Consider the following 14963-nt stretch of genomic DNA (forward strand, 5'->3'; position numbering starts at 1 on the left):
TAATTTTTGGACACTCACTAGGAAAATTATTTATTCCATACTCATTTCAACCAGCTGTGCAGACAACTGGGTGACTAGCTTGGGTTATGGACCATGGGGATTAAATGCATTATATGCACCACATATGATGAACTGCACACAGATGTACTCTCGGGATACAGAACCCATCAGATATAAACATACCTTTGGACCTACAGGACCTGCTATACCTTTTGGACCATCCATCCCTTGAGCTCCTTTTTGTCCCTCTTCACCCTAGTCAAAAACAGTAAGACAAAAGCCCAGTTTCAGTGAAGAAATGCTTTCTACCTGCTATATATTAGAATATCTAAACTGAGAACACCATTACTTGACTACAGTCATACTAGGTTAATCACCACGTCTAACTGTAAATATTATTCAGAAATGTACACAATGGAAAACATAAACAACTGTCTTGAGAGAGGCATTTTCTAACCTAATGGTAGAGAAAAAATAAGAAAAATAAGAAAAATTACCTTCCGGTTGCAAATAGAATGCCATGACAGATCCTGGGAGCTGTAGCCTAAGAAGTAACTAAGAAGTAACTGAGCTCTGCCTAAAAGTGTCATGTGAGGAGAGTCTAAGAAGGTAGACTCCATGACCCCTCTGATCTGCAGGGTGAAGGTTCTCCCAGGTTGAGTTAACTCATGGTGTTGTTTTCTCAAGTGGAACACCTGTTTGCAATATTTAATTATCTTGACTAACAGAATGAATATCTAGTAGCCAATGCAACATATCCTTCAGTGGGTTTTTCTTTAGTACTGAAAATATTTAAAATACAAGATTGTCATGAAGGTGCATCATCCCTGATAAAAACCAGTGTCAATCATACAATTTTGTCAATCATCAAAGACCTCTGCTTCTATCACCACCCTCTCACACATCAAAGGAACAAATATTAAACCATACCTTTGGGCCCATGTCACCTTTCCCAGGTATTCCTTCTGGGCCTCTTGCACCGGGTGGTCCTTGTTCTCCCTAATGCAAATAAGATGAGGATATTCATTTCATTTCATTAATTTAACACAACAGAAATGCATGATGGTAGAATTTAAAAACATAGCTGTGTTAGTCTGGAAAATCCACATGCAAAGGGATCTTGTAGGACCTTTGAGACTATCTGAAAGAAAGAAGCTGGGAGCCACCCTATGCATCAGAGGAAGTAAGCTACAGTCTATGAAAGCTCATGATGCCAGCTTCTTTATTTCAGTTAGACTCAGAGGTGTTACAATATCCTGTTTCAATAGATACACATTTATATTATATCGATAAATAATACCGATGTGGGGAAACATGTGAGAAAGTGCTTTTGTTTTCATTTCTTGCATTTGGGCTTTCTAAAGGATCTAAAGGGATCACTTTAGAAAACAGAACTGACTAATGTTATTACACCCTTAGCTGGGTGATATATGTTATTGTCACTATATGAAGTGCCAACACTTTATTCTTATTATAAAATATAACATATAAATGGATGTGCAACTGCCTATTTCATCCTGGACAACATTTTGTAGCCCAAGTTTGGAAATAATACTTTATTTGACTGCAGCTCCCTGACCCCACCTCCAGCCAACACGGCAACTGGGAGGGATTCTGGGAGTTGTGATTGAAAAGAGGAATTCTTCCAAACTCTGCTCAGAGTTGTTATTTTCAATCTAATCCTAAAATGAACTTGAAACAACACAGCCAATAGATATAACTAATCCTTTGTTTCTGCATGTAGGGAAGAACATTTCCCATAGATTTCTTTCTGCTACTGGGGGGGGGGGGGATGAATCTCTGAACATTTCTTGACAGCCCTTGCACACTGCCAAATCTGTCATGTTATTATTGTGCTAAAAACACACACATGGGTTTTCTGCAGGAGAAATGTGTTTTTGCACAGGAAACAGTGCGATGCTGGTCATGTTGGCTGGGGAATATTGGGAATTGAAGTTTGAAAGCCATGCTGGCCAGACGTTTTTGGGAGTTTAATCAAAAAATGAACTTTCACAGACTCCGCAAGCAATATATTATCTCCCTGGTGCTACAGGAATGAGGTTTTATACCAGATGGGTGAGGAGAGTTGGCTGAGTGGCTGAAGTGAGAGTTTGTATTCTAAACAGATATTTATATCAATGGAACATGTTACCTTTTTGCCTGGCATCCCCATTAATCCTGCTTTCCCATTTTCTCCAGGAAATCCTTGTCTCCCTGGCTCCCCCTTTGAAAGAAGATCCAAACAAAGTTTCAAGACACAGTTGGGATTGATTTAGTAATTATACTTTATTTTTTATTCTAATGCTTTAATTGTCATCTGATTATTGGGATAGAAAACAATTGTTTCTTTGACACTGCCATGTTTGTTTTCCCAAGAAGAGTTGGTGTCAGAGGTAGGAACCACTGGATACCTCTCAAGGCCAACCCTCTACTATGCCTGAGACTCCTGTTTCTCCTGCTGCTCCCTGCTGTTTTATCAGATTTCACCAAAGAAGCAGACAAGGTATAATATCTTTCAATTGCCTTGTGCTCTCCTTCTGGACAGGTGAATAAACTGGGTCCAAAAAGGAGAGAAAAATATACAGGAATCAGAAAGAGAAATAAAGCTTCAAAATGTTCTTTTGGGGGATTCCAGCTCCCACAACTCCCAAGTCACCATGGCCAATGATGGATTTTTGAAGCCATAGTCTTTTAAAAGTTACTTTTTCAAGCACCGCATGAAAACAAAGAGACTCATTCGGGCAGGGGCTACCAAAGGCATTTCACTCATTGTCCTTTCCAAGACCAGAGGTTGTACTGTTGCCAAGACATTCTATTCATAAAAACTTGGGTTTCATTAGAAGGCATTGATATCTTGTACACTGTAGTTGCTATGCACAATTCCAAAAGCATCACAAGAAGAAACCCTCAGTGTTATGTGATTGTGAGACTCAAATCCTGAAATGGAGCCTAAAAGACTAAAAGGCTCCATTTCACCAAGTAAGAATCAGAACCACTCCTGCCATTATACAAGGTAATGCAACCACCTCAGTTAACAGGAGGCAGGAGAAAAGAGTATTCTGGCATTCCTTCCACCTCTCTGTGCCACTGTACATGGATGTTAAAGTGAAGTTTAAATGGCAGTTTAGCCAGGGTGACATTAGATATTAAGGACCATGCATATTCCCTATAATTACCGTAATGTATGTTGCATTCCATAGTGGGATTTCATGTTTGGTTTTACCTTCCAATGACTAATAACAAATAAAAACAAAAAACAAAATACAAGATATATACAGTAGGAGAAAGCCACATGATGTGACAAATAAATGTATTTTGCCACTGGGGGAGTACCTATGCAAAAGTGTGATAGATATATGATCTAATTCGACCTTCACTTTCTGCATGTGAAATAGGGAGAGGAATCCCTAATTTCGTAGCTTTGTTCTTCTCCTTAAATGGTAAAATGGCATAGGACAGTCACTGAATGAAATAAATTATTTATGTATGTATGCAAAACAGACTCACTTTAGGTCCAGGTTGTCCAATTCCTGGTGCTCCAGCATCTCCTTTTATTCCTGGTGCACCTTCTTGACCCTGGGGGGAAGATTTATATTAATTATAAATATTACATCCTAATTGCTTATTTACACAGGGGCTGCTTTTACAAGTATGTATTCATTTATTACTTGATTTATACACTGTCCTTCAACAGGTTCTCAGTAACCCTTGACTCCCTAAATTAAATTACAGTAGAACAAATTAAAACAAATTGCAGATAGTGGAAAGCTATAGAAATGTTATCTGGGAAGTCAAAATAGGTTTTGTATCAAGTAAATGCATATACACATACTTATGCCTATCTAATATGTGCAATTCAGGCCCATGGGCTATTAATAGAGGAATACATTTGTAAAATTTACATTTGAAACATATTTATCTGATTTCACAAAACCTGTTGAGGCCAAGTGAATGAAATGGATCACCCATGCACACTGCCAATTTCCCCACTAAAGCTTTCTCCAGAAAAGAGCACATAAACATTATCTTTTTAGATTACGAAGTCCATCATCTCCCAGTGGGCTGACAGTGAATCTACCATAAGCTCCCCAGTACACATGCTGACTGGGGAATTTGGAAAGTTGTAATTCAAAGGTATAATTTTAAGCTTTAGTCCAAATTCAGTTCAGTCTTTGATACTTGCTATGTTGTGGACAGATAAGTGGCAGAGGGAATCCAACTCCCATTTGGCCACAATATTTCCAAAACCAGTGAAAAGGAAGGACCTGCTACTGTATTTCCTACTTGTGATAAAAACAGCACAAACAATAGTCCTAGTTATGGCTACTGCCCATGGATTCCTGCACTGACAAATATTTACTGACCTTTGTACATATGACCTGAGCATTTTTTTTAAAGGCTAGAAGAACACTGCTGGAAGTCTGAACCTAGTAAAAATGCAGTCATGAGGGACTCTTGGCGATCACCCACTGATATCTTAGAAGTTTCCCACAAAGATCAAAGATGGAATGCAGTTCAAAAAATGAGGGGGTGGGGACCATATTGCAATGCTTCTTTTCTATTACTGCCATCAAGTAACATACTTTTAAAACACTTTTTATTAAATCTTTGAGTAGAAACATATAAATGTTTGATGGAGACATTATTTGGAGGGTTGGGTGCATATTTACCCACCTCCAAATTCTCTGTTTTTGGTTTGTGCTATTAGAACACAGCAAGAAGCAAAGAGAGAAGTTTGAATTTCCTGAGCAGTCTGAAGTCCCCTTTGCTAAATTGTTTGCAAGGGTTTCATTTGTCTTTAGGGAATGCAACAATGCATTAATTGTGAATTCAATAGTGTATTAAAGTACACAGAGTAGTATGTGATTGTTCATTGCCTCGATGCATTGCCTTTGTGCATTTCAATTACACAATTGGCTGGTAGCCACTGATCCATACATTGTGCTATGTTGGTATTCAGTTCAGTTGTGCAACCTTACTCTTCTGGTAGATATGTATGCTATCCTGAATCAGTGTAGGACCTTGACCTGTATGTCCCATAGACCTTTTGATCTTGAGTCTGAAATTGTTGCACAGTGCAATATATGAAGCTGAGTTTTAACAGCATACCTTTTGTCCAGGCAGGCCTACACCTCGCAATCCTTTTGCACCAGGCAGACCTTTCAAACCTGGAATTCCCTAAGAAAAGATAAAGTGTTCAGCTAAGTAAGATTGCCCTTTGAAACTAAGTCCAGGAAATTCACCTTTCAAAGCACTAGTAACAAACCAAGAAGTGGGTCATAAATGTATGTTATCAATCCCAGAATATGTTCTAATTTGTGAATTCAACACAATCTTAAATACTCCTGTTTTCCTTTAAAGACTTGTAACTGACTTTTCTATTTTCTTATATTTTGGATTATAAACCGTGATACCCAAAAATAGCCTTGATATCCAAAGTTATAACTTTACAGATATTGATATCCAAAGTTTTTTTTAAAGATTATGTCTTCCAAAAGATCCACACACTCAGATTTAATATAATAATGTGAAATGTTGGCTTCTGAATACTAAAAATAGACACATTTAAACCAAACTGGCAAATATCTGGAATTTAAAGAAAGTCAATTCTAGATCATTAAAAAAATATATGATGCAAGCCTCATTTCAGCATTAGATTAAAACCTGGCTTTTCACTCAAGTTTCCAAGGGCCTAGATATAGAGTGGCCTGATTATATTATAATGCTTTAATAGAGTGAACACTGTGAGCAATGTTTTAAACAGTTTTAAATTGTTTATACCTTTTACCACTGCTTTTATATGTATGTGCTATCAAGTTGCACACTCAGAAGTAGTTTCGCCAGTTCCTTCCTTTGAAATATAGCCCACAGCAACTGGTATCCATTGGCAGTCTCCCAACCAAGTACTAACCAGGACTGACTCTGCTTAAGATGAGATGGGGTGTGGTGTCTTTACAGTAGTTAGGCTTCTAGACTATTTCAAATTGATTTAGATTGTTGAAATTGCTGCCATCCCCCATCTTGAGAGTTGGGTGAAATATTTAAAGATGTGAAACTTAAAGACATTTCCAGGGCTTGGACTTGCACCCCCAACACCCCCCCAACACACACACACACACACAGTTATTTCTGAAGCGCTGGAAAGTAGAGTGGTGAATAACCATGTTTTTGTGTGTGTCATAGGGTGCCCTGAGAAAGGCAGATGAGACAAAATACCAAGGAAACCCTACAGATGTCTCTGCAGTGGCTTCTCTCAATTCTCTTAAGGATAGTCATGTCATCACCCACTGCTCTCTCTTCAGCACCTTGGAAATTACTGCATTGGTGGGAAGCTGTAAGGCTTCAAAGGTAGGATTTTGGAAGGTAACATTGGGAGATGCCATAGCTATGGTACATCTCCCCATGAAGAATCTCAGCCAACATTTTTTTAAAGGTGTGGAGAAACTCCTACAGTCCCTTTTAAATTGCCATGCTCACTAGGGCTTACATGAGCGTAGGTGCCACTATTATTCACAGCTACATATAAGCCAACATGTACACCTATGAGCATTCATTCAAGGTGTAATCACTATCTTGGGGCTGAGTTTACCTGCACACCTCATGACCATGACAGCTGGATTAATTCTGGTATTTTCTCCCCTCCCCCACACCTCTTGTTTGTTTGTTTGGGTTTTTTTTAAAACTACCTATGATAAAGAGTTTTGAAGAATTCAAAAGTTTGTATACCTTAGAATTATTTTGATTGATCCCAATAAAGGCATTTTCCCCCATCTTGGATTTGGAATATTTTAAATGCATGTTTAGAAATCGCATGCAAAAACAGTGCTGCTTATGTACTTGAAGATGTGTAGATCAAATTTTTTAAGAAGTTACCACTTTCCTCTACTACCTTGGATTCCATCTCAGGAGAAAGGCAGGGTATAAATACAATCCTGCAACATCAAATGGTCTGCTTGTCTTTAGAAAAACTTAATACTAAGATTAACCTCCCTTTTGTCAACCTGAAGTTTGAATGAGACTGATGGCTTAAATCCACATTTTATGAAACAGGATGCATGCAGCCAAGATGAATTTTTAGTTGAGTTAGCCAAATATGGCAAATGGTTGGGACATGATAAGTCCACAGGGCCCAATAAATTTCCCTTTGCTATGTCTGAACACTGCAGTCCTCAAGGGGAATAACGAATCTGCTATCCATGCCCATATATGTTCAAACAAAAATGCACCCAGCCAGAACGAGGTGTTATCCTGGTGTATATATACCTGGTTGCCTGGGACTCCAATTCCAGGTGGTCCAATGGGGCCCTGTGGTCCATCGATCCCTCGTTCCCCCTGCATGAAAAATGCACTATAAATGGATATTTTAATCCAAGCATCGTCATCACCAGTATTGTTGTTGTCATCCTATTTTTAAACTTGTAATGTCTTTTCTACATTCCTGATTACATATTTGCTCACTGACTCTTAGGAAGGAACATCTGTGCAGCTGAGGGATGACCATGGAATAGAGAACATTTGGGACACAATGACTCTGAGGCAGTGGTATAACAAATACAATCATGTGTTTTGTAGGCTCTCTCACATTCACAATGAGGGCTGGTGTTCAGTACCTTTGGAGTGGCATTCTGCATGGCAGTTTCCAGGCAATTTATATTTTTGTTCTATGAACGATACCTTATCTCCTTTAATAGATAGGCCTGGTGCTCCAACTGGTCCTCCTGGTCCTTCAGAACCTTTTTCACCCTGAAAAGATTGGATATTAATACTAAATTAAGCCCATAGGTTATGAATTTAGGAATGCTGTAAAAATCTACTCAGGTAAATATGATTATTAGTCAACATGGGAAGGCATTTATTACTCCATATGCAGGTTCAGGTCTTCTCCTCAGCCCAGTTTAAACATGATTAAGCACACCACACCCACTATTATGGAAGATTAAACAACAACAAGGACCTGAGAGCCATTAGTTATTGGCAAGCCCTACCATTAAGCATGGTGAACTGGCCATAGGCAGAAGATTATGGATGTCATGGAAGGACAGAAAATTGTTGGTTAATTCCTTATTATTATTTTTTCAGTGTCAGTGGTCCAAAGAGGTGCTTGTGGGATGGTTCTGCCTCATGTTCCAAAATAGATTTTGGATTCTTAGTCCCTTGATTTGAGTGGACAATTTTCACTATGCCATTAATGCTTTGGTTAATCTGAGAGATACACACACACACACACACACAAACACTTATCCCTCCATATTTGCTATGGTTAGGGGCACAAGACCCCCGTGAATATGGAAAATTCACAAATAACAAAAACACCATGTTTTTACCTGAGAGGACACCTCTCTAAGAAACTCTAGGTCCTCCAGCGCAACTCTGTAGTCAACTTCTGCCAGACATTAACCACAGAATTGCACTGGAGGAGCTACAAATGCCTAGTGGAGTGTTCTCTCTAGGAATCTCTAGGTCTTTCAGTGCAACTTTTAGTTAAAGTTTACAATAAAGTTGCACTGGAGGATCTAGCTATTCCTAGAGAGGACATATGAATCAAATCCGTGAATAATCAAATCTGCAAATATGGGGGGATGAGTGTGTGTGTGTGTGTGTGTGTGTGTGTGTATCAGATCCCTGCACTACACATGCCAGACAATGAGATACAATCTTACATTTAGCCAGCGGTATATGTGAAATATTGTCTATATTCCTGGAACACTTAGTCACAGAAACAGCTCACCAAGGGGCTCTGCAGACTGCCCTGAAGGACAGCCTCCAGCCGCCCCTTTTTCAGCCAGATGGGGGCCGCGGTAGCCACATGCTGCGGTCCCAATCTGGCCTTTCCAGGTCATGAAAAGGAGCCGGAAAAAGCACCCTGGAAAGGGCATCATAGCCATGGCTTTACGGTGCTCCTTTGGTGCTGTGTCATCTGGACACAGAGCTGGACGAATGCTGTGACACCGCGCACCATGTGGAGCAATGCGTGGCTTCATGGCGACCTGGGGTCAGAACTGGGGCGTGCATCGTGGAGATGCTATGCCTCAACTCCACCCCTCAGCTGGCCCAAAGTGCCAGTCTGTACAGGGCCTAAGTTGATCTTGAACAGCTACCATGCTACTACTGCATGAGTGAATTAGGCTGTGCCCTTTGGACATGGAATAAAATCAATCAAGTATGATTTTCTGTAAGAAAATCTCTTTGACTTTCTAGTCTATACCTCCCAATATCAAGATATTATATGTCTTGCTATGGCAGGATGAAAGCTTGAGAAATTTTGGAGAACAGACATTTCTGATGGCTGATCCTCTTTGGATGGGTGGAAAGACTCACTTGGCTGGTTGTCTCTGGTGAAAATATATCTGTTCTATGTAAATAGGGCAAAAAGAAGTCTTGGAAGGGCTATTTTCATGTTGCTTGGAAAATCAGTTGGAAACCAGTTTCACCCAAACATTTGGATCAAAAATGTTCATGTTTTAGTTAGAGTGCACTGAATAAAGAATGGTAGTCTGTATATTGTATATTGGAGAGGTAAATAAACAAGCCATCTTAAGCCACAGGGGGGCTGTGAATATTCTGATTCAGATCTTTTAAGGCAGGATATATGTGGGAATGGGACATAAAACACTATTTTAATTTCCATAATTAATCATTATTGTTATGTTTCCTTTAAAAATGGCTACTCAGTAAGGTCACATATTTTATTCCCAAGAGCTGGTGCTGCTCCATGAAGATCTAAGTGTCCATAGAGATTCATTATAACATTCCTTCCTGATAGAACTTCCCAAACATGGAATCACAAATGGAATCATCGTTTAGAATTGAATGGAATGAGGATTCTCAGAGAGCAGATCGTCTTTGAATGCATGAGAACAATTAGTTCAAATGAAGACTGATGTGTCCCCACTGGTCTCATTGAAAACACGGAAGGAAGTCATTTCAGAAAGGAAATAAAGTTCTGCAAATGTTATACACAGATGCATAAATCTTTCTTTATTGCAGAGATTAATGGAGAGTTAGAAAAGTTACCTCTTTTGGATCACGACTCTCAGAATCCTTCGGAATCCAATGTCCATGATGACTGAAGGTTCTGAGAGCTGTAGTCCAAAAAAGTAGGTTTTCTAAGCTCTGGATTTACTGGTAAGAGTATTTTTTCTTTCATTTGTTGGTTTTTGATGCTGCTACGTCATATTTCTGTATAAAAGTAGAATCAAATATTTATTACAATTATTGTTTTCTCTATTTAATAATAACTTTAACAATAACCTTGAATAATGAATTTTCCTATTGGGATGGGCAATTAACTTTTTAGTGATTTGTGCCTTTGATATGCAATCTTTTTGCACAATCTGTTTGCACACAGCCATTTTACAATAGTTAAAAGATGTTATTACTATCTGTCTAGATGTGGAGAGCCTCCATTCCCTTTCCATGATAATAACCCAGGTGACCAAGCCTGGACGCTCAATGACATCATTCCAGGGCAGCGATGGAAATCATGTGTCCTTCTAGATGTGGTTGCACTGCAACTCCCATCAGTCTAAATCACTGACTAGGACTTCTGAGAGTTGCAGTTCAACAACATTGAGAAGGTCACATAATTCCCATCCCTACTTTAGGTCACAGGAACTGCAGGCTAGACATGGCAGAAACAGCTGTATGAGGAGGCTAGGAGAACTTTTTCATCATTCTTTTTCCAACAGCTCAAATAACCATGATCACTTAGAGTAATCACTTACTCATTGCCAAAAAAGAGGACATGCACCATCAAAACAGAAGACAAAAGAGGACACAGAGTTGCTTAGAATTTGTACATGCTAACATACATGAGAAACTGTTAATTTAGACTGTTTTTCACCAATCTAAAGAGAAATACAACAGATCTCATTATAATGGAAACACGGAGTATAGAGGAACCATATGCCTCCTTAGTATGCTATCCAGGTGCCAGATGTTGGTGGGCAGCTTCATGTCCCCTCTTCTGCCTTCTTTATGTATAAACTAGACCTGAAACAGTTTGCCCTTCATGTAGAGTACACCTTTAAGTAGAGGATTGTCATCTGACAGCCCAACACATTTGGAGCACCAGATTTCAGCAATCACTGTTCTAGACTAAACTTTAAAATAGCTGTGGGAGGTACTGAACCTATTTGGGGCATAGAGTCAATACCTTTGATAGCTCCTTTAAAGTCTGGACTAAAATCCAGAGTGGAGTTGCCATGCCTCTGACATGGATGCCACCAGCTGCCATTGATCTCCAATAAAGGGCTGTTTTCTTCAAAGAAGGGCAGATGATCACTAAATGATCAGAGTATGGATACTATCTGTTTGAGAAAGTCTACAAGACTCAAGCCATGACACCCCATCTCCAACTGCATGTCTCACTTTCCTTCATGGTAGGACCAGCCCTGTTTCTATTTGTTTTAAATGAAATATTTACCTTTGGTCCTGGGAGTCCTTCTCCAGGTGGACCCCGTTCACCTTGCACACCCTCAGGACCCCGTGGCCCCTGAGTTTGAAAAGATAAAAATGTGCTTAGATGCTATGATGCAAAGCTCCCCAAGGGCTCCAGCTCATACATAGGGCTCTCCATGAGGTCAGAAACTACTCTCCATCTTCTTCAGTGTTGAATGTTCTAAATATACAGTCAATGAATCAATCAAAGTATGTCCCATCTTTCTCCCAAGACTGGGACTCAAGACAGCTTAATGTCAAAAATATATATAGATAAAAACACCTGTACCTAAAATTAAAATAATATTGAGCTTTTTGAAAGTATAAAAACATTAAAAAAATCTTTAATGCCTAGAAGCAAAACATTGGAGCACACTAAAATAGAAAGCTCTTTACATGTTAAACAATCAGTTACCAATCAGTTCCTGTTAGAACTGAAAGAACAGAAAGGCCTCTGTGGGAAGGGAGTTTCAGAGTTTGTGAGCAGTCACAGAGAATGTCTTTTTTGTGTTCCTGCCAAACATGCCAGTGAAGGTGGTGGGACCAAGCAAAGTACCTCCCTCAAAGATTGTAGAGCTTGGGTAAACTCAGATGGGAAGTTACTGCTTCCTATCAGACAGGATGGTCATGAACTATATGACTTTATAGGAAACAGACTGGCAGCCAGTGGAGCTATTGTAACAAAAGAGCCACATGCTCCTCTTAACCAGCCAGTTTAAAATCTGGCTGCAGCTCTTCGGATTAGCTGAAGTTTCCATACAATCTTCGAGGGCAGCCCCATCTAGGCTGCATCTGCACTGCAAAAATAATCCAGTTTGACACCACTTTAATTGCCATGGTCCAATGTTATGGGATCCTGGGATTTGCAGTTTGTAGTGGCACCAGAGCTCTATGACAGAGGTGGCTAAATGTCTCACAAAGCTACAATTCCCAGAGTTCCATAGCACTGAGCCATGGCAATTAAAGTGTTGTCAAACTGCATTATTTCTACAGTGCAGATGTAGCCATAGGACTCTTTCACACGGAGGCACTTACTGTTGCTAAATTGCCAGCAAAATGTTCCTGAAGTGCGAAGGTGGGATAGCCGGTCACGCTTCTTAATTGTCATTGAGGCATCTTGACAACGGGAGAGAAGCGGGATGCCTCAATGATGATTAAGAAGTTCAACCAGCTATCCCACCTGAATGCTTCAGGAATGTTTTGCCGGCGGTAAGCTTCCATGTGATAAAGGCCATACCGGAAGTTCTTGTCTCTGAACTATATTTTCTGACACTAAAAAGCGGAAGAGGCAGTAAGTTCTGGAAGAGATGTAGTGAAGTACTGGTATGCAGGCCAGAATATTGTGGATTAGACAAGATAACTGTTACATGGATTTGTAATTGGTTGACTGGCCGAACCCAAAGGGTGCTCAACAATGGCTCCTTTTCATCCAGTGAAAAGTGACCAGTGGGGTCTCACAGGGTTCTGTCTTGGGCCCAGTGTTATTCAACATCTTTATCAATGACTTGGAGGACAAAATTGGGGGCATACTTATCAAATTTGCAAATTACACCAAATTAGGAGTAGCAGCTAATACTCCAGAGGACAGAATCAAAATTCAAAACAACCTGAATAGACTAGAACAGGAGTAGGCAACCTGCGGCCCGCGGGCCGGATGCGGCCCGGCAAGGCCTTGGGTCCGGCCCCAGCCTGGTCCTGCTGCCGATTGCCGCCGGGGCCTTTGGGGGGCAATTGTCTATAGAAGCCTCAGAAACATGCATTTATATTAACATTTTTTAAAAAAAATCAGCAAATTTTTTCGCGTGTCCTCCATTTTTTAAAAAAAGTGTCTTCTATTTGAACATTTTGTCCTACATTTGTCCTGGTTTATTTATATATTTAATTTTTTAAAAAATTATTTAATTATTTATTTTTTGGCTTCGGCCCCCCAGTTGTCTGAGGGACAGCAACCCGGCCCCCGGCTCAAAAAGATTGCCTACCCCTGGACTAGAAAGCTGAGCCAAAGCTAACAAAATGAACTTCAACAGGGAGAAATGCACAAATATAGGATGGGGGACACCTGGCTGAATGAAACTACATGTGAAAGGGATCTAGGAGTCCAAGTACAGTAGACCATAAGTTGAACATGAGTCAACAGTGCGATGCGGCAGCTAACAAGGCCAATGCGATTTTAGGCTGTATCAATAGAAGTATAGTGTCTAGATCGAGGGAAGTAATAGTGCCACTCTATTCTGCTTTGGTCAGGCCCCACCTGGAATATTGTGTCCAGTTCTGGGCACCACCATTCAAAAAGGACACTGAGAAACTGGAGCGTGTCCAAAGGAGGGCGACTAAAATAGTGAAGGGTCTGGAAACCATGCCCTATGAGGAACAACTTAGGGAGCTGGGGATGTTTAGCCTGGAGAAGAGAAGGTTAAGAGGTGATATGATAGCCCTGTTTAAATACTTGAAGGGATGTCATATTGAGGAGGAGCTAGCTTGTTTTCTGCTGCTCCAGAGAACAGGATCCAGAGCAATGGATGCAAGCTACATTAGGAGGAACTTCCTGACAGTAAGGACTGTTCGACAGTGGAACAAACTCCCTCGGAGTGTGGTGGACTCTTCTTCCTTAGACGTCCTTAAGCAGAGGCTGGATGGTCATCTGTCGGGGATGCTTTGATGGAGGGTTCCTGCATGGCACGGGGTTGGACTGGATGGCTCTTGTGGTCTCTTCCAACTCTACAATTCTATGATTCTATGGACTGGAAGGAGTATAGTATAGTATAATATAGTATATAGTAAGTCACTCCCAACTGGGTGCCCTCCAGACAATTTTAATTAAAGTTTCCATGAATCACAGACATCATGGTCAGATAGGAATGAAACTCTAAAACTTCTTAACTCAGGAGCAATCTATGAGGGATGCATCCTGGGTCAAAGCGTCGCTCAGCTGGCCAATTTTTGAAGTCGGGAACTCCCTGACTTCGAAAAAGTTTTGGCTGAATGAGGCTTCGACCCAGGATGCATCTGGGCGGTGGCATCCCGCCTAGATTGGTGGTGATTTACGTATGATAATATCCAGGGGCATCCCAGATCCAGAATTGAAGCTGGAAGAGGTAAACCAGCTTATTTGCCCAAGAAATAAGCTCCTAAAACAAGACTATGCTGAATTCATAAAGTAGGTTGCAATTGTGAAATGGAGAGCTACGATCTCCTAGCAAAATTATCAATTTTCACAAGCAGATCTCTCCCTGTGTTTTCTCATGCTATATACTCCCCTCACCAATGTCATACATTGCATCCACGTTATTAAAATTTGAATTTATTCATCCAGTCCAGTCATGTAAGTCAAAGGAATTTCTTATTTACTTATTAATTAAAAATATTTGCAGATTACATTTCTGCTCTCCCAGGACCCATTAAGTAATACCCATAAGCAAAGCCAACCCATGACATACAGATAAATAGCCAACATAGATGTGAACTGTTAAGTAATTCTGACATGTCAAAAAAAGATTTTAAAAACCTCTAAAAACCCACACTCC

General features: G+C 40.2%; 1 protein-coding gene across 1 annotated transcript in view; it reads right to left on the bottom strand.

Moving 5' to 3' along the window:
• Positions 1–14963, bottom strand: part of COL28A1 (collagen type XXVIII alpha 1 chain) — an 86289-nt gene that overhangs the window by 27869 nt on the left and 43457 nt on the right. Inside the window, exons 13-20 of the mRNA XM_042472066.1 lie at positions 11426–11494; positions 7675–7743; positions 7264–7332; positions 5110–5178; positions 3508–3576; positions 2153–2224; positions 931–999; positions 184–255 (exon numbers count right to left, since the gene is read on the bottom strand). Coding sequence (XP_042328000.1) covers positions 184–255; positions 931–999; positions 2153–2224; positions 3508–3576; positions 5110–5178; positions 7264–7332; positions 7675–7743; positions 11426–11494 — 558 coding nt within the window. The remainder of the gene's footprint in view (positions 1–183; positions 256–930; positions 1000–2152; positions 2225–3507; positions 3577–5109; positions 5179–7263; positions 7333–7674; positions 7744–11425; positions 11495–14963) is intronic.

Source organism: Sceloporus undulatus, chromosome 6, assembly GCF_019175285.1.
Source record: "Sceloporus undulatus isolate JIND9_A2432 ecotype Alabama chromosome 6, SceUnd_v1.1, whole genome shotgun sequence".
In the NCBI taxonomy this organism is placed as follows: Eukaryota; Metazoa; Chordata; class Lepidosauria; order Squamata; family Phrynosomatidae; genus Sceloporus; species Sceloporus undulatus.